We start from the raw sequence: 25,983 nt of genomic DNA, 5'->3' as shown, positions 1-25,983 counted from the left end.
CCCGCTGCTTCCCTTTAGCTCTAACTTCTACATTATGTCGTCTACTGTTTCTAATATAACAAAATAGACGGTCCAAGTGAAAATGGGAAACAGATAACATATGTAAAAGTGAACATTTAAAGAGGCAAATTTAACCTAGACTATTTATCCAACAAGGTATGACGTTGATTACGACGAGTTCTTCAAGAAAGAGCACAGGGGTCTCTCATTAGCGGTCTCTGCTAAGTGCAGGTAGGACAATTTATTCTCAGGAACACTGTAAACCCGAATGTTCAAAGTAATTAAACAGATTAAGTAGTGTATACTCAAAGTCTTAAAAAAGTTCTGTTAACTTAAATATGTCAAGTTCGTATAACATGTTCTTCTTTTTGAGTAAATGAAACTAATAATATTTGATTGAATTTAACTATTTCTATATTAAGTAAGCATCACTTAAAATCATAACTTAAGCACAACGTAACACAGTTAAGTTAGGACATATAAGAATGGTAAAGTCCTGTTATTTTTGTTGTTTCAAGTAGGTAGGATTTAATAATAAACTTAATTTATGTAGCACATGCTAAAATACAATAAAATCTCAAAGTGTTTCACCAAATAAGTAAAATCAAATTGTCTTAAATGCATTAGTGGAAGACAAAATGTATTTATTTTAATATTCATTGTTTTATCACTGTGTCCTACATATATATTTTTAATTTTTTCCGTAAGTGTTGAGCAGCTGCAGGAATCAATTTTTATTCCGAGTTAATCTCTGATTCACCCTCCGAAGCGGAAGGCGGCGCTAATGAGCATTAATACGAAACACAGAAGAAGTAAAGGTATATGGGCGGGAACAGCACCAAAGAGGCAACACGGACGACTGGAGAAAGTTGGACCTAACGGCAGCAACTAGCATCACTGGACTTACAGTAAGTTTTCAATGTTGATATTAGTTTATTGTTAAAATACGAATATTTAGTTGTATTTTGGGTGCGTGTCGAAAAGAATAGCAGAAATGTCGGTCCGTGTTTTTTATGTGCTTTGCTGCTCTCCCCGAAGGAAACTTTGCGCTTGCAGAGCTAGCATTAAGTTGTTGTAATGAGGGTCGCAGGCTGTTTAAAAAGTTAGATACTACTTGCTCTAGAGGTGGCGCCCGGTCGCCTAGTATGAAACAAAGTATTTTAATCTCTCTAAATTTTTAAACCCCCTCTCATGACTCAGAATAGTTGGGTCCAAACAAGCCCGTTGTCCCTGCAGTTACACAACGGAGATGCCTGTCTGCAGTGAGAGTGCTTTCAAGCAGTTTTCTTGTTAGAAACGCTATATTTTAAACTATATGTGCAGGGTTAGGGTTGTGAAGGAGCTCTTGGACCTCTGGCCTGCTCTAAAAATGGAGTCTGAGGTAATATGGATCAGCTCTGTTTAAAATGAAAATTGTAATTCTTACTCATGTGGCAGCTTTTTGCTGCCTTATAAAGATGTGCGAGATTCTTCAAATTGAACTGTATTGTCCTTCTGCTGTAGTTGTATGCAGAGTTTCAGCGGATTACAAATCAGAACCTGCCCAATACATTCTACGCTGAACTTGACCGCCATCTTCCTCGACTGATGACCTTATTCAGACAGAAGGCATCAAAAACTGGGAAGACAGCAGATGCCCTGGTTGAAATTCTAAGAATTCACAATGAACAGGTAATAATAGATTGTTACACATTTCATAGGTTGAACCAGTGGAACATTGGACAGGTTCAATGATTTAAATGAGCTTTTTGAATTTTGCTATTACTCCACTTTGTGTTTGCTATTTGTCTGACTGTATTAAAGATGTGAACAGGTTATTTGTGGACATATGTTCTGATTTGACTGTTGTTTTTGTTGTTGTTCAGTAAACTCACCAGTATATACAATTCTGTTTTTAATCTGGAAATAGGAAATCCATGATATCCACACCAAGTGCACTACCGTTCTCCCTGCCCTTCCTGTCTATCTGCATGAGGATGTCTCTGGATTTTTCAGAACCTGCACTGTGAGTGTCCTTAAGTATCTAACAGATACTACTGTGTATATAAACAGTGCATCAAAGTACAAACATGTATTTTGATGCACTGTTTGGACTTACCTTTGTTTAGTCTACTCCTGTGTATTTCCTTTAGCTTAGTTTCAGTCTATCTCACACCACTTGATTCTCTGGTGAATTAGCTGATTTATGTGTGCAGAACATGGATCTTCTGTTTTTCACCTCTTACAGTGAGACTCAGGTCTCCCTTGTAAAAGAGGTATTGGATCTCAGTGGGAGTTGGTAAAATGAGAAATTATATGTCGTCTGTTGTATTTCTTGGGTTAGATTGTGATTAGTATCTCTTTTTCATTAATTCAGGACGAATCTGATGAGTTGGAGCTTGATGGTGTTGAAGTGGCCCTCTTCACTGTCATCAGTGACCATCACACAACAAGTCCAGTTCACTACCAACCTGTGAAAATCTCTGTCGTCATTGTAAGTGATGCCGTGTTCAGTCTCCCCAGATTTGGTGAAGCCTTCCTGGTAATGTTTGGACTGATCTATGCACTTCACCTCAGCTACCCCAAAGCCCTGACCAACACTTTAGAATTTACTCAAAAGATTTTATTTGGTCTAGAAAGTGGTAAACTGTCACCCAGGTTACAGACCCTCAAGAATGACTTGGTTATGTAGGAACTCATCTGAAAGAAGGATGCAGGGTGAAGCATTATAAAAGGCTAGTTCAAAGTTCTCTCCTTTCATCTAAATAATGCCTCAAAACATTATTAGATTACTCTACAGGTGTTCAGCCAATAGGTCCAAACTATACAATGTGCCTTTGTTCTCATTAACATAATGCAAAGCAACACTAATGTTTTGCATGTTTTAATGTTTTTCGTAATACTATTTCCAAAACATTGTGGGCTGCGCAAGATGACCTAAATTTCACTGTTTGATACTGGTTAATGTAAAACAAATAGCATTGTAATCCACTCAAATTGCTGCCTTGTTGTCTTATTCAGATATTAGCCAGAGAGCCAAAAGCACATTTTGATATTATTAATTATTATTTTTCATTACTCTGACAGTTTTCCTGACTAAACAATTTTTGGTCTACTTATTTTAATTTATAAATGTTTTTGTTAATTATTTTTAATTTATGTAATTTTTTTTTTTTTAATGTATTTAATTTCAACATAGTGCTAAAAGGGAGCAGGCAAGATACTGTTCAATGGCAGATGTTTATGACTTTTGCATATTAAGTTACCGATACTCAGTGTAATTGAGGCAATCAATTGCCTCAAAAATTTTAAGTTTTGGGTCACATGTTTTTAAGTATCAAGTAGTCAACATATTTGACTAACGTGTACTTAAAATAATGACAACACAAACTAATAAACATTTGAGTTTTGTTAACATAAAAATGTTGTAGTTGTGTACTTATTTTTTATAAGTTCTGTGAACTTATTTCTTTGAATTTGTAAACTTGAAACTTTAAGTCATATTAACTGCAAATATTTGAGTTGACCGTTCTCAAAAGATACAAGTACCATGTAATCCAAACTTTTATGTTCTGGAAAAATTTGGCTTTTGAGTTGATCAACTCAAAAAAATTGAGGCAATCGATTGCCTCAATTTTTTTGAGTTCTGGTAACTTATTCGGGTTTACAGTGAATAGATGATGAGTGTATCCCACTGCTGCAAATACAAGGGTTTAATCCTTCACACACACACACACACACACACACACACACACACACACACACACACACACACACACACACACACACACACACAAACAGGCCAAGTGCTTTTTGATCAATATTACATGAGTAATAACTGCGTAATATTAAATGAGATTTCTTATCTGTATACAGATCATAACCCTGATGTTGTGTATGGAAATGTGTGCATACATATATATATATATGTGGTATTTGTATACCACCATCTATTCTATAAAACTCTGCATTATTTATGAGCATCAGCAGCCAGTGACTGTAAAATTACCTTTGAAGCTACCCTCTTAGAGATAAATAAACTGACTGACATTACTGATAACAGGAAGCAGGTTCAACACTGAATTCAATTAAATTAAAGAGAAAGTCTAAATTATTTAAAAAATGAACGTGAATTTGTGTGCAAATGCAGCTCTCTAACTTTCATCGTTATTTCTCTTCATCTGTAGATTTAGCTACGCTAACATCAAATGCGACACCAGCAAGCAGAGCAGCCAGATGAAGATGAACAAGACAAGCACAACTGAATGAGTCATAGGTGTTTCTATGTGTCACTGTGTCAAAGAGATTCATGCTGGGATAGCTAGTAAATGGCACAGCATACTGTAACTATGCTTACTGTATGTTTACCTGTTCCTCATGTTGCTCAATGTGGCATCTGCGCGCACATGTGTGTTTGCTCTGCTGTTTGCCAGATGTGTCACAGTGTGAGTCAGGCCCCATGAGCGGCATTGTGCAGTTGTAATGTGAATCACTGCCACGGAATAAAAAATAAGCTCGGTGGTACACTGGGTGAGCTTTCGTTGAAACACATTTGACCGCTTTTGACCATGACCAGCCCTCGTTAATCTCCAGAGGCTGGCCATAGGTGGTTAGAGCTAACGAGCAAGGTGCTGTGAGCTATGCCCTGCCTCAGTCCCAACACGCACCTCTTCACTGAGTGAGATTAATTACCACATGATCCTGAGCCAATCCACTCCCCTGCTGTTCTCTGAACTTCGAACATAAACACACGGAGACTGCACATGCACGTAAAAAGCACATTCAAGCACATAAAATCCAGTGCTGTGTATATAATTAATTAGAAGAGCTTCAAGGCAAACTAAAGCCGTTTGCTCATGATCGGTCAAGAGTAAAGGCCGTGGGTTGTTGAGGTCTGACTTCACACACATTCCACCAGCAGAGAAGCATTTTCCTGCAGTTGTTGATTGCTTTCAGCCAGGTCTCCCATGCCCAGGCCATTGTCAGCTGTCCAAGGATGACTGGCCACAGAGACGCCCTTATGCTTCTAGTCAATGCTGCCTTTGATGGAGAGCAGGGGCCAACGCTCTCCTCACCCATTTAGTGTACACACCCCACTGGGGCTGCTGGACCACAACTGACATGCAGGTAGACTAAAAACACTGGCAAATGCAAGCACACCACTTCCACAGAATGGTAAACAAACTGGGGTGTGCACACAAACATAGAACATTTTAAATATGGATGAATGTTGTGCCTTATATTTTGATGTGATATTTGACAAGTTTCATCTAAAGCACTTTTTACTCTGCACCATAGACTGGCAATCTGTCCAGGTTGTGGATGGATGGGTGGCTATTATATTATTCTGATTTGCTATTGCTCTAATTGCTACATTGCAAGAACAAGCTCAAATGTGCACAGTTTGTTCTGGCATCAGTGAAGATTCAGCGCAGTTCAGTGAACTCTGTAGGCGTTATGTTATATTTAACATATTCTTTCCTCATTGCAAACATGGGTTTTTTTTAGTTTATAATAGTAAATATGCATGCTGAAATGTAAAGCAATTATCAGTAACTCTTTCAAAACAGTACACTGTTAAATCTATTTTACAAATTAAAAAAAAGCAACAAATGGTGACTTAATGCCAATGAGGCATGTCATGTTTAATCTATATAAATGCATATCTGTATACAACAATGGAGAATTTGTAGCCAGGGGACAAGATATTTGATATATCATGTTTGGTTTCTATTTACAGTCTTCTTATAGTCCAAGTTTTACAAACCAGTTGCTGCATGGTTAGCTGCATGTGGTTAGCGAAGAGCCAAGGGCAGAATGAATTTGCCAAAGTGCAACTATTAACTGTACTCAAAAAAGAATTAAGGTTTTTCTTTCTTCTTTTTTTTCATTTTAATTAGCTTTTAAGAATTTTTTTCCGTTGATAAAAAAAAAAGTGACTGGGGCACAGAGGAGAAGGTCTTGGCCCGGCTACCCCAGAGGCATAGTCAGCAGATTAGCTGATATGTTCCCAGGTTGCAAAAGATCTAAAACACAATAGGACACTAACCTGGTAACTGGCCGGCTTAAAAGGGACTTTTAACTGGAATAAGATCCCTCTAGTCCGCATGTAAGGAATTAATAAAGTTCTTCATATTATTATTATTATTATTATTATTGTATAATCAACACAAAAATATACAGTTATTATATACACATTGTAATTTACACATCAATTTCTCATGATACCTGAGTCATGTAGCCAGGCAACAGCAATAGATTCTAGTCAAGTACCTGCTAAATTGTATCCTCTCATCAACTTAAGTGAATAAAAATATCCCCAAATGGTTATTGATTTGCTTAAATTGATTCTGATTTTTTTAGGCATGGAGCATAATATCCTTCATCTGCCAAACTGCAGTCTGATATTGACATCTGAAGTTAGAGGACATCCAAGTATATCTTAAAGTGTCAACACACTTGCCTAAAAGTGCGACAACTCAAACAAAACACTTTCTCCTCTAGGTAAAAGACTTTGAGAATTATGAGAGAGAGACAGTCATAGAAAATTTTCTCAAATTCAGGTTTTTTTCTCTGTTTCTCAGTGTGAAAAACAAAAGTGTGAAGGAAAACATGCAAGTTGGGACTCTTACACAATCCAGGCATGTATAGTAATGATGGTTCAGTTCCAAATAAGCGAGGTGCTGCTTTTGTGCATGCTGGTTCACTGTCATGAACTATGGGGACAATTAATGGAAGTGAGGGATTGTTAATTCCACCTGTGCTCTCTTGACTGTGACAAGATAAAACGTCTGTCATGAAAAAGGTTTGCCACAGAAGCTTTCAGGGAAACTTTCAAACCGAGATAGAAAATGAGGACTTTGATTGGATCTGCACGCTTCAGCTGCCTGACAGACATGCAGCTGCTGTACAGGAGCGCAGCGTGCCCGATGAGGAATCAGCAGCCACTGCAGTAGAAACACATCACCATATGTTGCAATTCCACAAAAACTAAGGCAGCGCTGGAAAGGTAAAAAGGTAGCTTGCAGCGCGGGAAAAAAGACTATACATTTGCTATATTCCCATCCTATCTTGCTTTTGATTGTGACATGGGGTGTAGAGAGGCATTGCAGTCGTTTAAAAAGACTGTATATGTCTATTTTTTTCCCTTTAAAACAAAGCTCCTTGAGGAAAGGAAATGCTGGCCTGAGCGGTTTTCACCTGGAATGTGCATTTACGATTTGGTATCCATGACAGTCTTTCCTATTGTCTGGAGAAGCCATCGTAGTAGCAATGGAGCCTAAACGAGGCCAATAATGGTTCTCTGCTCGATCCCCAGAGTCCTGCCTGTTTAAAAATCGATTCTCTGCTTGACTAAGGACAGGCTGGGAATAGAGAGAACTAAAAGAAATGGAGAGGAAAGTGGAAGAAATAAGGAAGCGGGGGTTGAGAAGAATTACAACAGACAAGAAAGATACCTCCAATGAAAAATCCAACTGTAAGTTGCATAATCAATTGTATTTGGATCAGAGCATCATAAATTATAACAAGCATGCTGTTGCGAAAAACATTTCAAGAAACATCTAGCCGTGGTTGTTTTCCAGCATGCTCGTGTGTTTATCCTGCTATTTAAAAGTAATATCAAACACTTTTTATTAGAAGAACATCTTTTATGTGTACGTATGCAAGGTCTTCACAGCTGCATAAACATACACTTCATCTCATCATCTCCGTATAGTCCAGTGCACGGTTCAGTATTTTAACTGAAGTATAACTGAAGTAAAATGTGCATATCTAGTCTAGAAACCTTATTTTGTTTTAAATCTGTCAAAGTATTTTGAAACGTTTCCAGTTCGTTCTCTATGGAAGCCCTTTTCCGCCACAAAAAAGTATCGAAAACAAGTATCCATAACTCAAAATTTTGAGTTATTTTCTTGAAATTTCGAGAAACAAAACCTGAAATTTCGAGTTACTTTTCTCAAAATTTCAAGTTAATAACTCAAAATTTTGAGTTAGCTCTGCCAATCAGTAATCTACCTGAATTAGGTCACTTTCTTGTTACCCGGAAGCATATGGCGCAGAGTAACGCGCAGTCAAAACCTGATCGCAACAAATTGGCACTTTCGCGAGTACGTTTGCTGATAGTAACGCCATGTGATTCAGCTAATAACACATGGATTTCATCATTTTTGAAAATACTCAGCAATCTGTGCATTCATGACTGGATGTAATACCGGTAGCTTGGCTGTAGCATTTGTACCTGAGGGCTTCAGCTTCCAGGTAACAAGGAAATGACGTCATTCACGTAGATTACTGAAATGGCAGCGCTAACTCAAAATTTCGAGTTACTTTTCTCAAAATTTGGAGTTAATAAGTCGAAATTTGGAGTTAATAAGTCGAAATTTTGAGAAAAAAAGTTTAAATTTCGAGAAAATAACTCAAAATTTCGAGTTACGATCCTTTTTTTTGTGGCTTCCATAGTTCTCTGAATGGCATCTTGCCTTGATTTATATGCTTACTGGCCACTTTTTTAGATACACTGCTCATTAATGCAAAATCAGTCACATTGCAGGAACTCAAAGCAAAATTATAATAGAAACTGTTGATCAACTGAGGTTTTTTCCACACAAAATCTCAGAGGAATGGTTCCAGCAATTTATTGACGTGGGAAGTAACAAAGTACAGATGCTTCATTACTGATATCTGTACTTTACTTGAGTATTTTTTTCTGACAACTTTTACTTGCTTTTACTGCACTTTAAAAAAATATCTGTACTTTCTATTCCTTATATTTTCAAAACAGGCTCATTACTTTTGGTTTAGGGCATTTGAAGGGTTATTATTTCACTTCACTGCGAGCCTTCAAACGTCAAACCAATTTGAGCCTAAACAGTAACACCTGAAAGGCAGTCCTGTTCATGTCTTAATCACCAGGGGATGACACATAACAACAGATGAAAGAGACAAAACTCTGTCTAAAAGTCAGGGTTTAAAGTGGGCCGATGTTTCAACTTATTTATTATTATTTTTATTCACAACATCGGACCGACTGCAGCTGTCCATAAGTTACGGTTACGGTACTTCAGCATTTAGCTAGCCCTACTGAAGAGGAGCAAACATAAAGTGAGTAACATTTTTTAAGTAAGTCATTTGCAACATTTCTATCAGCTCAAAAAACATCAGACGGCAGTGTGTTGCTAGCTTAAAGGTCCAGCTGCTATATTTCACAGGACGAGAAAAAAACGAGACTTAACTTCACTCCGCAATGGAGAAACAAAGACCAAGAAGGGAGGTCATATTTAAAGGTGAGGACTGCTCAGTGGTATTTGATAAACTGGAAAAGCTTACATGTAATTCCTCTTGCTTTAAAATCAGATATTGGGTCTGTACATGTGACATTTTTTTCATGTTGTGAAACTTGCTGCAAAACAACCTGTTGTAGACTAACTGTGCTATTTAAAGATTGCATGAAAAAGTCTGCAGGTTAGTGCAGGATAAACAGGGTAGTTTGCAGTACTGTGGTTATTCACAGTAAAGGACTGTGTGTGACCGGTGGACAGTGGCTGTGGTTTCATGGTCAGAGTTAGATTACATCAAGTATAGCAGGGATGAATTTGAAGTTAAGCTGATGTTGCTTAGCTTCATTCACTGAATTCCACCTTCATACTAACTTTATAGTGCCTAATATAAAGACAGCATAAACAATGTACTGTCTATCTGTATTGTGTAAATCCACAAAGAGCAGCAGGTCAGCTCATCCTTGCCTGTACATAAAGAAAGTCTACTGGAGAACACCCATTCAGAAGGTTTCAAGTGATAAGCTGCTTCCTCATCTCAACACAACCTTTAAAGAAATGTTTCCACTGATGTGAATGAATTCACGCTTTCAATTATTACAATATCAGCTATCAAAATGAAAATAACTGACTTTCCTCAGTCTAAATGGAACCAGATTGCACACCACAAAAACAAAAAAAGGAACTTACCAAGGTGTGAGTTACCAAAACTACTGGCAGTATGTCACAGTTGAACTTGTCTTGTTTCCTTGACTTTACAGCCTACAAAGAGCCTGAGGTACTGTCAGTTTTGACAGAGAAAGATATATGTGCAGCAGCATTAAGTGAACCAATGACAGCCGTCTGGGTGTTGCAGTAAAATACCTGCAGCCAACCAGACCTAAATACACACACAAAGGAGGTATCACACTGACTAGGGATGGATCAATGGATGGTATATGTTTAATTGAACATGCGCTCCCATTGTTATCTCTTGCTGTACACACCATCACTCTACCTTGTATTACCCCAGCTGTTTTATGTGAGCAATGCCCCATAAGCACATCTCAGTGACCTTCACTCTCTCGTCTATAGAATCCCAACATACTCACCTGACTGTCTCCACCTGGCCACAGTGCACTATATGATGCAATGGGACTCTAAAATCAATGTTTTGGATGCTAGACAATATTCAGCTAAACCAAAGTGGACATTGCACTCCTGTATACTTTTTGTTCTTTGTCTGAATGCACACATCCGGCATCCTTTTCTTTTTTCAAGAAAATAAGAGATTAATTACCATTATTTTATGCAAATGGTGCAGTGTTTTCAGATATAGTGATCCACATATCTAATAAAGCATGGAAATGTTTAGATCTGGCTTTTAAAAAAAAAAATCTGTTCAGGCTACTGGAAATTCAAGGTTGCCGTTAAAATTTAATATCTAGTATGTGCTCTCTCTAGTGATTCCTGAAGAGTATTTAAAATCCATGTTACAACCACACACACACACACACACACACACACACACACACACACACACACACACACACACACACACAGAGTTAGTAGCATTGATTGTTCTCTGACCACAGCTGTATCCATTCTATAGTGCTGTGCCTCTCTCCAAGAGGGGAAAGGGCCCTGTGGGGAGCACTCCGCTTATCTCAGATGGAATCTTATTACATGATTTATGTGAACTGAAACAGAAATTTAAGACAGGGTATTCTTATATGTGTGTTGGTACATGTGTCTATCCCTGCTGTGGGGTTATCTAGGTTTTGTCCAAGGAATAATGAATGGACTTTGTTGATTGCAGCTCCAGCCTGTAACTAGTCACAGCTCTTCACAATCCATGTGTTCAACATCTTTTGAGTGGCATATTGTATTTTGGGTACATAATGCTGCCATATTACCATCACATGATAGCAAAGCATTAAAAACTGAGCCAGAAATGAGAAAGCATACCGGGAGAGCTGGGGTGAAAGTCCAGTCAGCTCTCTTTCTTTTATTTCCTTTTTTTTTTTGACACCCTGCAAGGCCCGGGCAGGCTGATCTGCACTGGTGTGTGGATGGAGGGAGAAAAGACGGATGGGAGGAGGAGAGGCAGCAGGAGAAAGGGAGGGAGAGAGGGATGCATGGCAGGGGCTGCAGAACTAGGAGAAGTGCCAGATCACTGCTGGAGCCAAGAACAGGACTGACTCGGCCTGTGTGTGTGTGTGTCTCTATGTGTGTGCAGACACACACACACAAGCATATCCAGGATGAACAGACACATAGATGTCATTGACCTTCGACAAAACACACTGCAATGTCAGCTCCAACAAACACTAGTGGCTCTTCACTAAAACAACCCAGCTTCCTTTGTTTGTGTTTGTTTATTATGAGTTCTCTACATCCCAAAGTTTTAATCTTTGCTCATCATCTGACAAGGAAGCTGTTTGTTGCGCTAAGTTGCTGCCCCGTGTGTGCGTCTGTGTAAACTCAACTGGAAGACTGTTTTAAAGACCCTGGTGCCCACTCATTACTGACCAACAGCACTAATGGCCAGCATCCGGTGCACAACGTGAGCCCACATCAGAGACGGCTGCTCAGAACAGTGCAATATTTATGGCAGTCCCCACTCCCTGGGGTCTCATTGCACCATAACACAGACCATTGCAGCTGACAAAACAACGGGGCAGAGCGTTTCAGCTTTAGGAAACAGTAGAAACACCTCGAGTTCTCTTTTCCTGTCTCGGCGTCTTTCTCTGTCTCCCCCATGCCAATTCTTGCATGACCTTGTCTGTTTTTGTCTTCCCATCTTTATAGCTCAGAGCTAGGGCCATCAGAGTGGATTTGAGAGGCAAGATGACAAGCCAAGCAGCAGAAAATTGACATAAAGTCACTCCTTCTCCCCCCCCCCCCCCCCCCCCCCCACTGTCTATTTTTTGTGGGCCAGTCCACCGAGAGATCGCAGCTTACAATTACACTGTTGTGAGCAAATCTGATCTTGAACATTCGAACCACTTTCTTACAAGTACCTGCCAGCTCTGAGACTTCCAACATCCGTGTCTCTAAGGAGCGCTACAACTGTGATTCACTTTCCACACAAATTCTACAAAAGCAAAATGATTAAATTACACCTTTAAATACAATTTCATCAGACATCAAGACAAGTCAATTTGCCAGGCTTAATCTTGTGCGCGCCACTCTGTGTGAGCATTTCTCTGTTTTACATCCCTGCACTCCTTTCATTTATGTGCCCTGTATGAGCACACGTGTTGGAAGCGTTCACATTGCATATCTTACATGTTCACCCATGGGACACTGGTGAGATTTGCCCAGGACCAATGCAAAGTGACAGCTGAGAGATTGATTCCATTACAGGCGGTGTGGTCAACCCTCTGTATTTTATGGCAGGGCCAAAGGCAGCGTGCAAACAGTAAAAGAGAAACCTAATACGTTTAAAGTCAGGAATAGGATTTATTCAAGCATGTTCTCGTGACAGACATAATCATAAGGGAAATAATTAACAATGTCCAGACCGAGTTTCTTTTTTTATTGATGGAGACTGAGAGGGCAACACGTCCTTTTAGATCATATGATGAAAAAGATCATTTGTCGTTTTGCAAAATGATCCATATGAATGTTGTCTAATCTCTTCTATCGAGTCTTATTTTGGCTTCTGAGATGAAGTGTTTTTAGGTTTAGGGAAACTCAAACAGCTGGTTAAGTCTGAAACCAGATTGTGCTCATGGTTTAAAATCAAACCTTGGTTTTGCTCAAAGAGAGTGTTAAGAAAAAATAAAGGGTGAATGATTGCAATATAACATCTTCCCTAAAAGGTTTTGCACCACTATAACAAAGTCTAAATCCTTCAAACATTTGCATAGCCCCAATTCTTCCTCTTCTTTTTACAGAAACAACTAGTTTTACAGTTTTCTTAAATCCCTTAGACTTCTTCCTTAAATCCTAACATTTCCATCAAATATATGATTATAAAAGTAAAAACTGAAGCTAAAGCTAACATTTAAATAATAGTTTAAACATTCTGATAATCTGCCTTCATTCAGCTGATCAGATTTGATTGACAGCGTCCTGGAACACAATCTCACTCCAATTATTGCATTTTAATTAAAATGTTAGAAATCCTGATTGGCTCCATTATGGTCCAGCTCCCATCAGAAGAGAGAAAAAAGCCTAATCCAAAACACAATAAAGACTTTTTAAATGAAATAATAAAACTCTTTAAACTTCTATCTGGCAACAAATGTGCACTGATGTAGTCATAATATGTTTGGGGGTTAAGAGCTAAAATAAACTCCCCTGTAAATCTTCTTATGAAAATAGTCTTAAATAATTCATTTTTGGTGTTAAACCCTCCTGAAAGATCCAACCTTCAGGCACAATTAAAACCATCTACCTGTGCTAAGTTAGGGCTGTCTCAAGCCACAAAAACGCAGCTGACCCATCAGGGCATGAAGACTGGACCTTTCTGGGTGTCCTGTAGGGTCTGGCACTGGAACATTGGCAGGACTGGATCAACCCTTTGGACCCTGTGGATTACGGGGAGGGGCCTGCATGGATCAGGCTTTTTCAGGTGTATCTTGTAGGTGCTCTACGGGATTTTAGTTTGTAAGCTAAATGAACTACTTGGTCTCTTTTTTTGTGTTACTCATGTGCTAAGGGCAACACCAGAGCACTACATTGTAATGAGACGACGATCACTGATCACTTCACCTGCCAGTGGTTTTAATTTTGTGGCTGATTTATGTAGATATTTAATCGGCTTTCAAACTTGCATTCCAGCCTTCGAGCTTAAAGAGTATGGTTCTTTAGCAATTGAAAGCAAGTCTGTGTACCTCTCTTTAACTTTTATATATCCAAACCCCCACATCGCCACCCCTCAGTGACTGCTCTCTGCACATCAAGCCTCCAGATAATGCAGATTTTTTTCCCCGTTTCCTTAAATAACTACCTGCCTTCCTCATTTTTTCTACCCCGTGTTCATCTCCTTCTCTGGTCGATTTAGAAGTACAGGCCATTTTTCATTAGTCTTCTCAATAAATGTCTAAACATAAAGGCATTTTTATCTGGTGAGCAAAGTGACTTGAAGGTACAAAATCGACACCACTTTAATCTAAATACTGTAAGAGCTGGCAGCTTATGCTTCCGAGTGACTGAATTTAAGAGCCAAGCTCTTGAAAGCAACCTTGACAGGCCTAACTTTGTTTACATTGACAGCTTTCAAAGTACAGTGAAAGTAAGAAGTTAAGTTTTCTAAAAATGTGTTCCTGAAAGAAACTTGAGGCAGACAGACCAAAGTTACAGTATGAAGGAAAGATGAGGGAATCAGTGAAGTGGGATCTGTGCCAAGTGCTGTGAGAGCGATAATGTTAGAGGTTATCAGAGAGGTGGTATCAGTACAGATGTTTAAGCATCCACTGTCAAGGATCCTGCAGTGAGCTGTATTACTGTCTTTCTGTTCTCTGATGTGAATGTTAAATTTTGCTTTTTCAGAGAAAGTAAAGAAAAAAGAATACTAATTTCAAAAACACACAATAACTTTATAATGAGGTCCATGATTAAGGGTGTAATTCCCCTACAATTAAATGAAATTTCAGTTTTTTATTTGATTATCTTCACTTGCAAATACATACTGGTAGTAGAATTAGGAGGTAACAGTTCAAATGAGTTTTTGCATAAAAGCAAACAATATTTCCCAGCCTACACAACCGTACTTTCAGGACTGCTGGAGTGGCTAAACTTCCTAATCTGATTGTATAATCATTGTTTTGCTGTCGACTAAGGACTTTTACTATTCACCTGTATAAAAATGTGATAAGGACTTTTCTTCATTTCCTATTTATAAAAAACAAAATCAACAAAATTATTATTTTTTTCTTTTGTTCTCGTAAAATACCTCAATTGCTGCACCGTCATTCTTTATCTACCATTAAGGATTAGTACCAACTAAAAGCACCACATATATTTAAACTGCAATGATAATAAGGAAGGGTAAATGTGCTATGGTCCTCTTAAACAAAACAAGTAAATGGAGTAAATAAAAAGCATTTTTAACAATTTTAACCTCAAATTTGATACATGCCTACTGAAAATCTTCATGAACTGGCACTGAAAATGCAACATGGATCAAATCTATTCATTTTTAAATAACCTTTACCCTTTTTTGCTTTTATAAGATTGTCCTGGGTAAAGAGGCAGCACCAGCTCAGCATTTGTTATGGTGGGAGAAACTGAAGCAACTGGAAAAAAATGGTATAATTACAAGAAAGGGCGTAAATGACTGACTGATAGAAAAACATTTGGCATTCTTAAAAACTGAGTACAACACTGCAGTTGCCCAGTTCGGCCATAGAACTAAAGATACTTGAATACCATGCTGTATTGTCTAGATGCATCAGTTTGGCCTCGTCATCCTTCACCACGCCCAAGTCGATATGAATGATAAATGAATTAATGCCATCTTGACTATTGTCATCTTACTGATATTTGATCTGGGAGTGCATTTTACAATGAAAATATATCAGAGGCAAAAATGTATATTCTAATGTGTCATAAATACTGTCAATATCTGTGATATTGTATCACATTATGTTTTATAGCATTTTCAAACCCCAGCCTCATTTTCTCCCTCCTTTTTCAAACACTTCATACACAATAACAGTGGATCATTTATAATAATATCACATAAATATATAAATTACTGCTCTTAAACTCCTCATGGGATTTGACATTACCAGTTAGACCTATGAGCAGGAATGTCATGAGTTCAAGCTGGAAGGTCTTCAAACCGGCATCTAAATGCCATTGTCCTAATTTGTGAGATGAAAACGTGATTTATTGTCCATGTATGGTTCCTTTGAAGGCTAGTTAATCAAGCAGTATTCTCTCTGAGATGTTTATTGTTCCTTTATTGTCAATCAATGTGACAGGAAGAAGATGGCTCTTTAAAACATGACCCTTCCCCCAGATATCAATTCCAATAGTCCAGTGACTAAAACAGCATGCAAGTACATGCGTGCATGTGCATGTGCGCACACTCCAGTGAGTGAATTAATGAATTGGCTCGCAACCTTTACTCAACCTTTTCTGCAGCAGGGACACAAATCACTGACCTGTCCTTTCTTCTGTGATGTGGCGATCTGAACGATTTCATCAGATAACAGACAGGCTAAAAGCTAAAAGCTTCCCTGACACCACTCTGTACGCTACATCTATGTGTTATTATGCTGTGATTTTGTGTGTGTAAGGATATAATTGAGCATTTTGAACCTTAGAGCCAATATGCCTCAAATGAATCCTCAGCTTCCACAACAAAATGATTATTCCTAAACAAACCGTGTTTAATCGACTGCGTGCCTCTGCGGCTCTCTCCATCTGGAGGATGCTGTGTGACAGCTTCCCTTAAATTACAAATATCAATCTGCCACAGTGGGAGCTCAGCTGCCAGTGGCCTCATGGGGGTCCACATCAAAGCAACCAGCCTTCAAAACAAAGCCATCAAAATGCTGCGCTCGCTAGACGCTTTGTTCTGAATCAACCATGTTCATCACCTGATCACAACTGTGGTAAATTGACCGAATATTTTGTGATAAAGAAACCTTCCAAAAAAAGAAAACCACAAAGAAAAAGAAAAAGAGCTAAACTGAGCTGCCTTCACCCAGGATGCTGACCTGAAGTTGGCCCAGTGTGTGGTTCTAGGTCAGCTCTGTGTGGCTCCACTGCTCATTCTTCCCCTACGGCAGGGACCGACAGACGCTAGCACCAAGGGCTCCCAATCTGCCGTGTGATCAGTGGGACTCTCCCTAAGCGTGTTCCCCCTCCTCATGACCGGCTGTCTGCCCCCGGCAACACTACCACTTACACTCCATCCACCCGCTTATTGATAAACTTCACTGCAGGATCGCCTTTGCTCCTAGGGAAAGCAATGGAACTGCAGGGTGGCCTAATTCAATCAGCGTTAGGGGAAAGCACACACGCCATTCATCACCAACGAAAGACCACTTCAGGAAGTCTGTACTAGCGATTCCCTCCATACCAGATGACCATTAACACGCAAACAAATTAGCTTGCTGTGGTCCCACTGGGCACTGATCAGCATGTCTTTCTTGAACTTGGTAGGGGTTATCAAGATTGTTATCACATAATGACATTTTGATACACTGATGTGAATATTATTAGTAATCACAGATAAACAGTACAGTCAATCATTCAGTGCACACTAGATGTCACAACACCCCCATCCCCACCAGAGATAATCGGATTTCCACTTGGGCTGTATATCAGCGCCACAACTGTGTTTATAACACATTTTAGCACCAAAGGTGTCGTAAGAGACTTTGTGTGCTTAGCTCTGTGGAATCCAAAAAGAAAATAAAGCAGGAGAAATGCTGTTTTTCCCCCAAGAACACAATCATCTGTCTTATAAAGAAAGTACTTCATTTTTGGAAAAACTGATAAAACTGGCTTAAAAATAAAAGTTTTATTTGAAAGCATATTTTGTGTGTGTATGTGTTGCAAACATGAAAAGACTGAGAAGAGATTATTTCTTTGAAACTGACATTTTACAGTTACAGCACCATAGTGAGGCATAATTGCTCTTTGTGCCTGCTTTTAGTGTTGGGCTTATTTCTGGTGTCAATAGCTGTTATTTTCATTTAAAAAAAAGAAAGAAAAACAATTGTTCACATGGCCAAGAGAAGCCCCACTTTATGGTGATCAGCTAATGGATTTTAACACCACTCAACAGACACGATGATGCCATTTAAAGCAAAGGCTGTGATCCTGTCCCAATCTATGATAGATAGATAGATAGATAGATAGATAGATAGATAGATAGATAGATAGATAGATAGATAGATAGATAGATAGATAGATAGATAGATAGATAGATAGATAGATAGATAGATAGATAGATAGATGCAACATGTGTGTGTGACTCACTAGCTGTCCAAGTATTTAGCACACAAAATGTGACACAAGCCGAGGAGAGTTAGCCTACAGCAGCAACCGAACATTTCTGCCCAGAGTTGAACAAAGGAGCTGTCTGTTTCAGCACCACGGACAGTTCCTGTCATCTCTCCTATGACGAGGTGCTGCTGGCAAGAGCGACGGCCTGCCATTTTTATCTGCTGCACCGTGAAACATCAGACAGAAGTGACTTTACGAATTTATTAGCAAGGCCCCGTGCTCACACAAACTACACTGAAAATTCAGCGTGACGCGGAGACGGTTCAGTTTCACGACTTTTTTCGTTAACAGCGTGAATTGGAGATGAGGCTCACCTCAGTCCCACGGATGATATCGTCCCGGCCAACATCAATAGATAAAGGTTATCTGAAAAACTTCAAAAGTCAAAAAATTCTGCTCTGATTAACGATATATGACTCCGGCTTGGTGTCACCTCAAACTGCAGCCTGGCGACGAACCAGGCAGCACTGGTTGTTTGACAGCTAGACAAAGACTTTGGGGCTTAATACCAGCGTGTGCGTATTCAATTGAAGAACACGGTTGCAATGAGTCCAAGAGCCACTGACCACCCACAGTCTCTCCTCATATCTGCCTGTAGTGAGGTTTAAAACACACACACACACGCACAGAGCATGGCAAACAATAAATAAGACTGGCGATTCTTGATGTTTCCACTAGCGCTTAAATTGTTCAGACATTTATAATCCAGGCGCACTTCCAGAAATAGGATCATCATCTATCACTCATGTCCCTGCGTCATGCGTCGGTATTTGTACGTTTCCACCCAATGGGCCGCGCTGTTCGTCCCTCATGGGTAACTCGTACAGTAGGTCAAAATGGCAAGGAACCCAATCCGATTAAGCTGTCATTTCAATACGGTTACATTTGCGTAATGACGCGGATAAGCTTTGCTCGGGCAGTAAAATAATGACAGCATGTGCGCGAGCTTTGGCATTCAAATATGTCTCCAATTTAAGCTTTACAGCCTAAGTACAGTGACGCACTCTCTCTCACACATACACAGTCATTTCAAACTATCACTGAGAGTGTGTGGGTGTGCACGTGACACACGAGAGAGAGAGAGAGAGAGAGAGAGAGCATAATAAGTTTTGTGTTTTTTTGAGGCTCTCTTTTGTGGCTAAATCATTGCCTCGGTACAACCAGCAGCCCATATCCCTCCATATAAAGACAGGATTGTGCATATAATAAGGCTTACTGGTAGACTGCCTTCAGGAAAAGCTGCTGCTTCGTTTACACCTTTATCTAAATCCTCTCCTTTGTGAGCTCCAGTGAGCCCGGCGGCCCGATGTATGAGACTGCACTGCAGAGGGTTTCTCCGGAATCTCCATGATTGAGCTCATGAGCAAACATATCGTGAGCCAAATACACAAAACAGGAACACTCATTCCCAAAAAAAGAAAAAACTAAACAAAAAAGGCAGGCACTGAGGTTGCCTCTCACATTGCGACGCATATCTTTAGTTTAATTATTTATCTTTTGGCTTCCTGAATGTTTGAAGCCCTTTGTAATCTATATTCGAAGTCAATTACATCGTTTCCACAGCATGTGTTGAACTTCTCCCCTTAAAAGCTTTTGACTGACTCAGAGCTTTATAAAACTGATTTATATTAGCCTTTCTCCACCGGGTATTTTTTCTAGATTAACTACTGCAACTGTCCGACAGAACCACAGACCAGGGGCGATCAATCTGTGGTTGTAATATTAGAAGAGTCGGTTAAAATGAGGTCTGCGAACTTTATCAGATGGTCAGAAAAACCGTGTTATGTCGAAAAGCCAAAAAAAAGAAAAAAGAAAATTGGCCTACCTTCAACTCGATTCCAAAAATGGTACGATGCCGTTTGTCAGTCAGTGAGGAAGGCTTTGGACATCACAACTCCAGGTCAATGGAGAAAACAGGTTTCCATATAGTGTGTGCAAGCTCGTGATAGTCTGTGTTTCGGCGAGGTCACCCATTCAGCCGATCGTCCGGTTTAAATCCAAACAGAAGAATGGAGATTTTTGTCTCTGTCCTTTGGGGGAGAAGTGCGCCAAGTGCTCTCCTACGCAGATGTGACTTTGCGCGCTTGAAATAAAACGGATGATGGGTAGAAGAAGAAGAAAAAAATACGATTTTACTACAGCAAATAAAACATAACATCAAAACGAGTTGGGGCTAAGCTGTCAAACGACTAACCCCTCCGAAAAAAATATCTGACAGCTGACTTTTACGCAAATAGTGTTCGGTTAGCCTGCTAATCCTCTCCTGGGTGCTTGACCATACTAGGCTCGCTGATTGGTGCGATCCCCACTCAGCCGCGGCGCGGTGGAGATGTGGAAAAGAAATGTATGGATATAATGGCCAGATCCGATGGGGGGGTTTCCTCCACAGCTCCTCTGTAGTTGCAATGCACACGACGAGAGGAATCGCTCCCTGGTCCTAGTGCACCACACACCGTCCCTGCTGTCTCCAACACATGCTGCACCTGCACTCTGGCACCATCATCGCAACTGAACGGCAAAATAGACGAGGGGATGGCGCGGGAGAGAAATTCCAGCAGACATCGATAACTCAATTCAAAGCGCCAAAGAAGAAGTGCAAAAAAATCCGCTCTTCACTTGTTGGAAGAGAGGAAAAGGTGGACAGGGTTAAGAAAGGGAAATACGGGGGTGGGAGGTGCGGAAAAGGAGAGATCAACAGGGAAGAGAGAAGGGACTTAAAACTGCATGCTTCAGCCTCACGCTGGAGAGGAGCTTGAAATAAAGTGCGAGTTCAAAGTATTATGTTGTCCGTTCAAATGGAAATATGAATTATAAACAGCCTACTGTTTAATCTTGTTATTACTTTGTTTTGCGGCTGCGATTAAAAGGAGTTATCCGGACACCTGTCGAATTTGAAACACCGACATCACAATCTCAGAGACATCAGGGAGCTTCTAGGCTACACGCTGCCTTCTTTTATAACATCCTTATTTACAACAGTTTGAAGTCTGACTGAAATTAGAAAATATTGACCTCTTTATGTTAGTGAGCAGCTCTATTTTCTATATCTTTATTATCTCCCCGGTTTCTGTTAAAAACCAAAAGGTAGGTGGAGGCTGAAGAAATACAGTTTGTTGGTTTTGCAGTAAAGTACCATCTTCAGCTTTTACATTCATGTTTTTTCTGATGGACTTGTTTTCAGAAACCTGTGAAATCTACATGAGGCAATAATGTTGTCATTGCGTCATGCAGTTCTAAGCAAAGACACACTGGTGAACAGCTAGACAACAATATACACAACAACAGAGGGAATGTTTCTAATTGAGTAATGAACTTTAGCTTGAAGATTAGTCCACTAAGCAAACACCACACATTAATCAGAATCGTGTAAGCTTCACTGTGAAAGTCACTTAGAAGTTAGTTCATTCTTTGGCAACCATGCTACCAAGAAACTGCCAGCAAATAACAAGATTTCTCTAAGTTTGTTGGACTAAACTTGTTCTCAGGTCTGGATATATAGACTTTGCTTGATTGGCAACTCTCTGACTCATCTGTTAGTTTGTTACATCCATTTTGTCAGGACAAATTACACCTTTTCAGCATCTTATCGGTACCTGGACTGTAGTTATGCCACACACTACGTCTGCCCACATTTAACACCAGCATGTAATCCAGCAGAATACATGAAAACACCTGTGTGGGTGTACAAATCCAATAGAGAATGATTCAGTTCTTGTACTCATCTCCAATTTTGGGTTAGCATGAGCCATCAGTGGTGATGAGACACATCCTACTAATTCATGTAATAGCGGTCTGAAAAAGAAAAAAAAGTCTCAGCTCAGCTGAAATCTCACAGCCAAATGCACACTCAGTGGTGAATTGTTGTTGAATTGTTTGCTCTGTGTGCAATATTTAACACTTTACCCGCTGTCTCCCTCGCACCATTCTGTGCGAATGCCTTCTATTTTAAGCTGGTTTGACATTTTTGCTGGATAAAAATGCTCGTGGTATATTTTTTCTATGTATTTGTTTTTATGGTAAATGATTAATCAGAGAGTTCAGATCAGATCAAAGCCAGGATGAAACCAACACATACTAAATTGAGTAGCCCAATTATCACCATGAGTAATAGTAATAATAATACATTTTATTTGAGGGCGCCTTTCAAAAACCCAAGGTCAGCTTACAAAAGGACAACATTAATAAACAAAGCAATAGTCATAAAATACATAAAATAAGTTAAAATTGCAAAGCAGAACTTGACAACAGGTAAAATCAGCACTAAAGCAAATAAGCCAGTTTGAACAGATGTGTTTTGAGCTGCAACTTAAATGTGGGAAGAGAGTCTATATTTCTTATGGCTGGAGGAAGAGAGCTCCAGAGCCGAGGAGCAGAGTGACTGAAGGCTCTGTTCCCCATAGTGGTAAGACGTGCGAACGGAACAGTAAGATGAATAGCAGATGAGGATCGGCGAGGGCGGGAAACTGTGGTGATATCGAGCAGGTCACACAAATAGGAAGGAGCAGATTTATGCATACACTTGTACGTAAGAAGTAAGATTTTAAAGTTTATCCTGACTTCTATGGTCAACCAGTGAAGCTGCTGAAGAATTGGCGTAATATGAGCTCTTGACGGAGTACGAGTTATGACCCGAGCTGTGGAATTTTGAAGAAGTTGGAGTTCATGAAGGGACCTTTTAGGGAGCCCAAATAAGAGGGAATTGCAGTAATCAATGTGGGAAGTAATACAACTATGGAGAAGGATTGCAGCAGCATGGGGAGTAAGGAAGGGGCGGAGTAATAAGCTAAATTCAGACCTGTATTTTTAAATCAGTGCCTTAAATGCACCACTTCAATATCAATATTAGGCATCTGACTCAAAGGCCGTGTTACTGGAGGCATATTTACTGATTTTTATTGAAACATTTGAAACCTTAAATTGTTTTTCTTAATAAGAGATTCAACATTTAAATGTAATAACATTGCCCAAACAGCTGTCTTATATATGGTGTATGGTGGAGCTCCAGTGCATGCCTTACTACAACTTAATAATTTATCCATCACAGGAAAATGTGAAATAAATAAACCTCTAAGCAGCTCACAAAAAAAACTCCTTTTCTTGAAAAACTCTCTACAGCATCTCTTCTTGGTCAAGTTTCGACAGTTCTGTAAGCCCCACAAACAAAATCCCATATACCATTCACCAACTTGTGTCAGCTAGGGAAGCAGGGATATGGGATCTACTATGGGCAGATGTAATCGTTTTAGAAAAAGCACGATCATCCATCATGTCAGACCCATCACCATAGTTTCTCACTTTAAACATTCATTTGTGCAGATCCGTAACAGCTGTTGGAAGTCATAAAACTGCATCTCCATCCACCCACCTGTAAGGATTCTCTTAACTCTTTGGTGAAATTTGGTTATGCATTTCATTTAGCATTTTTTCACTGCTGTATTGATTATGGTTGCATCATATGATGTAATCCACGATTGCAGCTTATAAGAGTACAAGTGCTCTGTAGATTTAAAATGCCAGCTAAGATATACTGTCCAGTTTGCTAAACAAAAACTTGTGTTTCATTTGTGTGTCTTTTATATTTCTCAACCACTTAACATAGCAACCCTGTTTAAAAAGTGGTCATCTCAGTTGTAGGGACTACACAGCAATCTTCATAGTATACTGCCCTCAAGAAAATAGGAGCAACACTGAAGCTGAGGTTACAGAATAAAAGGAATGCTAAAGCAGCACGTGGGCATTTTTATGCACACAACAATTACACTGCATGTGTTTGTGTCTTGTCCACCTTTCATTGTGAAATCCCAAAAGGAACTGTGGTGTCCGTAAACGAGGGGAAGGAAGAGGGCTGTCTTGTATAACTGCACTGGCCCAGGGCTCAGGAAACTCGTCACAGACGTATCTGCCTCCGCAGTTTTCCTTTCAGAGTATGAGTAGGTACCTGACCATTATTCCGCCTGCAGAAAATATAGAGGCTGACTGATATGACATAAACCCTCCTCTTCATTCTCCATAAAAAAAAAAAAAAATATGCTCACTCATTCACTCACTCACGCACTCACTCACTCATGGCTAGTTCCTCCATATTCGGTAGATAAACGGTGCATAAGTGATGCCATAGAAACTGCTTAGAGATCACAGGACTCCATCACAGCTTACTCCCACACTTCTTTTTTTTTCTTGCTGCTGCATTGTCCAGTCTCCCTCTGCTCAGTGGCACTGCACGGAGGCTACTTTGACTGGATGGGAACGGCTCCATATGGACTCTTTCACTAATTTAAAAAAAATAAATAATCACCAACTTTGCTTTTAAATAGGCGATATTTTGAATTAACATCGTGTCCCACTTTCCTGAGCGGACAGAAATAGACGATGCATATGAATGCAGCCAGATAAAGAAACAATTAATTCTTTGGTTCAAATTGAAAATAAGAAGAAAATAATGTGTGTCCTAGTGGGCCACAGGAAACACAAGAACAGATGTAGCCGTGGACTTTTAAAACACAGCAGTACTCCTGCAATGTGAGTTCACACACAGACAAATTGTCTTCTCTCCATTGGTTTCTACTTGAACATTTCTCAAAGTTTTAACGTAATAAGATGAAGCCTTTTCCCCCCTGCTGTGGGTTTGATTCAAAGTGCTTAAATCCACCAGTGAATCTTGCTTGTAGCAGTGCATGTATGAACCCCATATTGAATTCTTTTCTGTCCACTTACACATAGCGCTGTCATAGATTTGATAGCACACAAACATGGTGTAACCTTGGCCTCCAACAAATGAGTGATGTCACAGTATCAGTCTAATATTCACACTTCCTTTAGCTCCGTTTTGCTTTTCATCATCTCCTGGGAGCAATATTTGTCTCATTAGTTTATATATCTGTCACTGTCTGGTCTGTGTGTTGTCCATCAGTTGTCGTCATCTCATCTCCCTCCTGTTTCTGTGCCTTCCGCCATTTCTTGTTTCCCTCTCTGAGTTAGGCTTGCTCTTGTTGCTGTTGGATATTTTCTGCCAACTCTTAGAAGGATTTTGTGTAAAGCATAGGTTTAGAGTAAAGATACTTTAATTTCACCACCTACAGTGCTGTGGAACAGTATTTGCTTCCTTCCTGATTTTGAGCTTTTTTGCATATTTGTCACTTACATGTTTTAGATCATGAAACAATTTTAACATATTTTTTTTATTAAGAAAGCAGCAGATCATGCTTCGATCTAAAGAAACTCAAGAACAGCTGAGAAACAAAGTCATTGACATCTATCAGTCTGAAAAGCAATTTTCAAGGGTTTATTGGATCATGAACGCTGACCTTAACTGAGGCACGTGAACTACAGTGAGAGCCATAATCCACAAAACCTGAAACAGTGGTGAACCTTCCCAGGAGGGGCCAGCCTACAAAATTATTCCACCTTGATGTTTCATCCAGGTTATTCCCAAAAGAACCCAGAACATCTAAAGAACTGCATGCCTCACATGCATCATTTAAGGTCACACAAACACAGCATTTCATAAAAAGGGTATACCAACAGCCAAACGTGGTGGAGGTAGAATGATGGTTTGGAGCTGCTTTGATACTTCAGGAAGACTTGTCATTATTGATAAAATCGTGAATTCTGAAGCTCAACCACACTTATGTTATGTCAAAAAACATACCAGAAAATCTGCCTCTGCATGACTCCAGAAAGAAAATAAACTAGTGGACTAGTCAAAATCTGGACTTAAATCAGATCTAGGTGCTTTGGCATGAACTCAAACAGGCTGTTCATGCTTGAACATACT

At 39.5% G+C, this 25,983-nt stretch overlaps 2 protein-coding genes across 4 annotated transcripts in view; one reads left to right on the top strand and one right to left on the bottom strand.

The window, feature by feature from the left end:
- The window catches only part of il1rapl1a (interleukin 1 receptor accessory protein-like 1a), a 188,902-nt gene extending 168,120 nt beyond the window's left edge, over window positions 1-20,782 (bottom strand). Inside the window, exon 1 of the mRNA XM_004551239.5 lies at window positions 20,035-20,782. The gene's annotated coding sequence lies outside the window, so the exon portion shown is untranslated. The remainder of the gene's footprint in view (window positions 1-20,034) is intronic.
- Window positions 323-3,402, top strand: LOC143413008 (uncharacterized). 3 transcript variants are annotated; one of them, XM_076875102.1, is made up of 5 exons: window positions 323-908; window positions 1,324-1,381; window positions 1,504-1,671; window positions 1,910-2,005; window positions 2,357-3,402. In XM_076875102.1, the coding sequence occupies exons 2-5, from the start codon at window positions 1,370-1,372 to the stop codon at window positions 2,669-2,671; spliced, it is 591 nt and encodes a 196-aa protein (XP_076731217.1). In that variant the 5' UTR covers window positions 323-908; window positions 1,324-1,369; the 3' UTR covers window positions 2,672-3,402. The 3 variants fall into 3 exon arrangements, 2 of the variants coding, with proteins under 2 accessions (XP_076731217.1, XP_076731216.1); XM_076875101.1 differs by having other exon boundaries at window positions 323-1,381; XR_013093564.1 differs by lacking the exons at window positions 1,324-1,381; window positions 2,357-3,402 and having other exon boundaries at window positions 1,910-2,066.
- Window positions 20,783-25,983: the final 5,201 nt, after the last annotated feature.

The sequence above is a fragment of the Maylandia zebra genome, linkage group LG16 (genome assembly GCF_041146795.1).
Source record: "Maylandia zebra isolate NMK-2024a linkage group LG16, Mzebra_GT3a, whole genome shotgun sequence".
Taxonomy (NCBI): Eukaryota; Metazoa; Chordata; class Actinopteri; order Cichliformes; family Cichlidae; genus Maylandia; species Maylandia zebra.
This window is presented reverse-complemented; position numbering and strand designations above follow the sequence as displayed.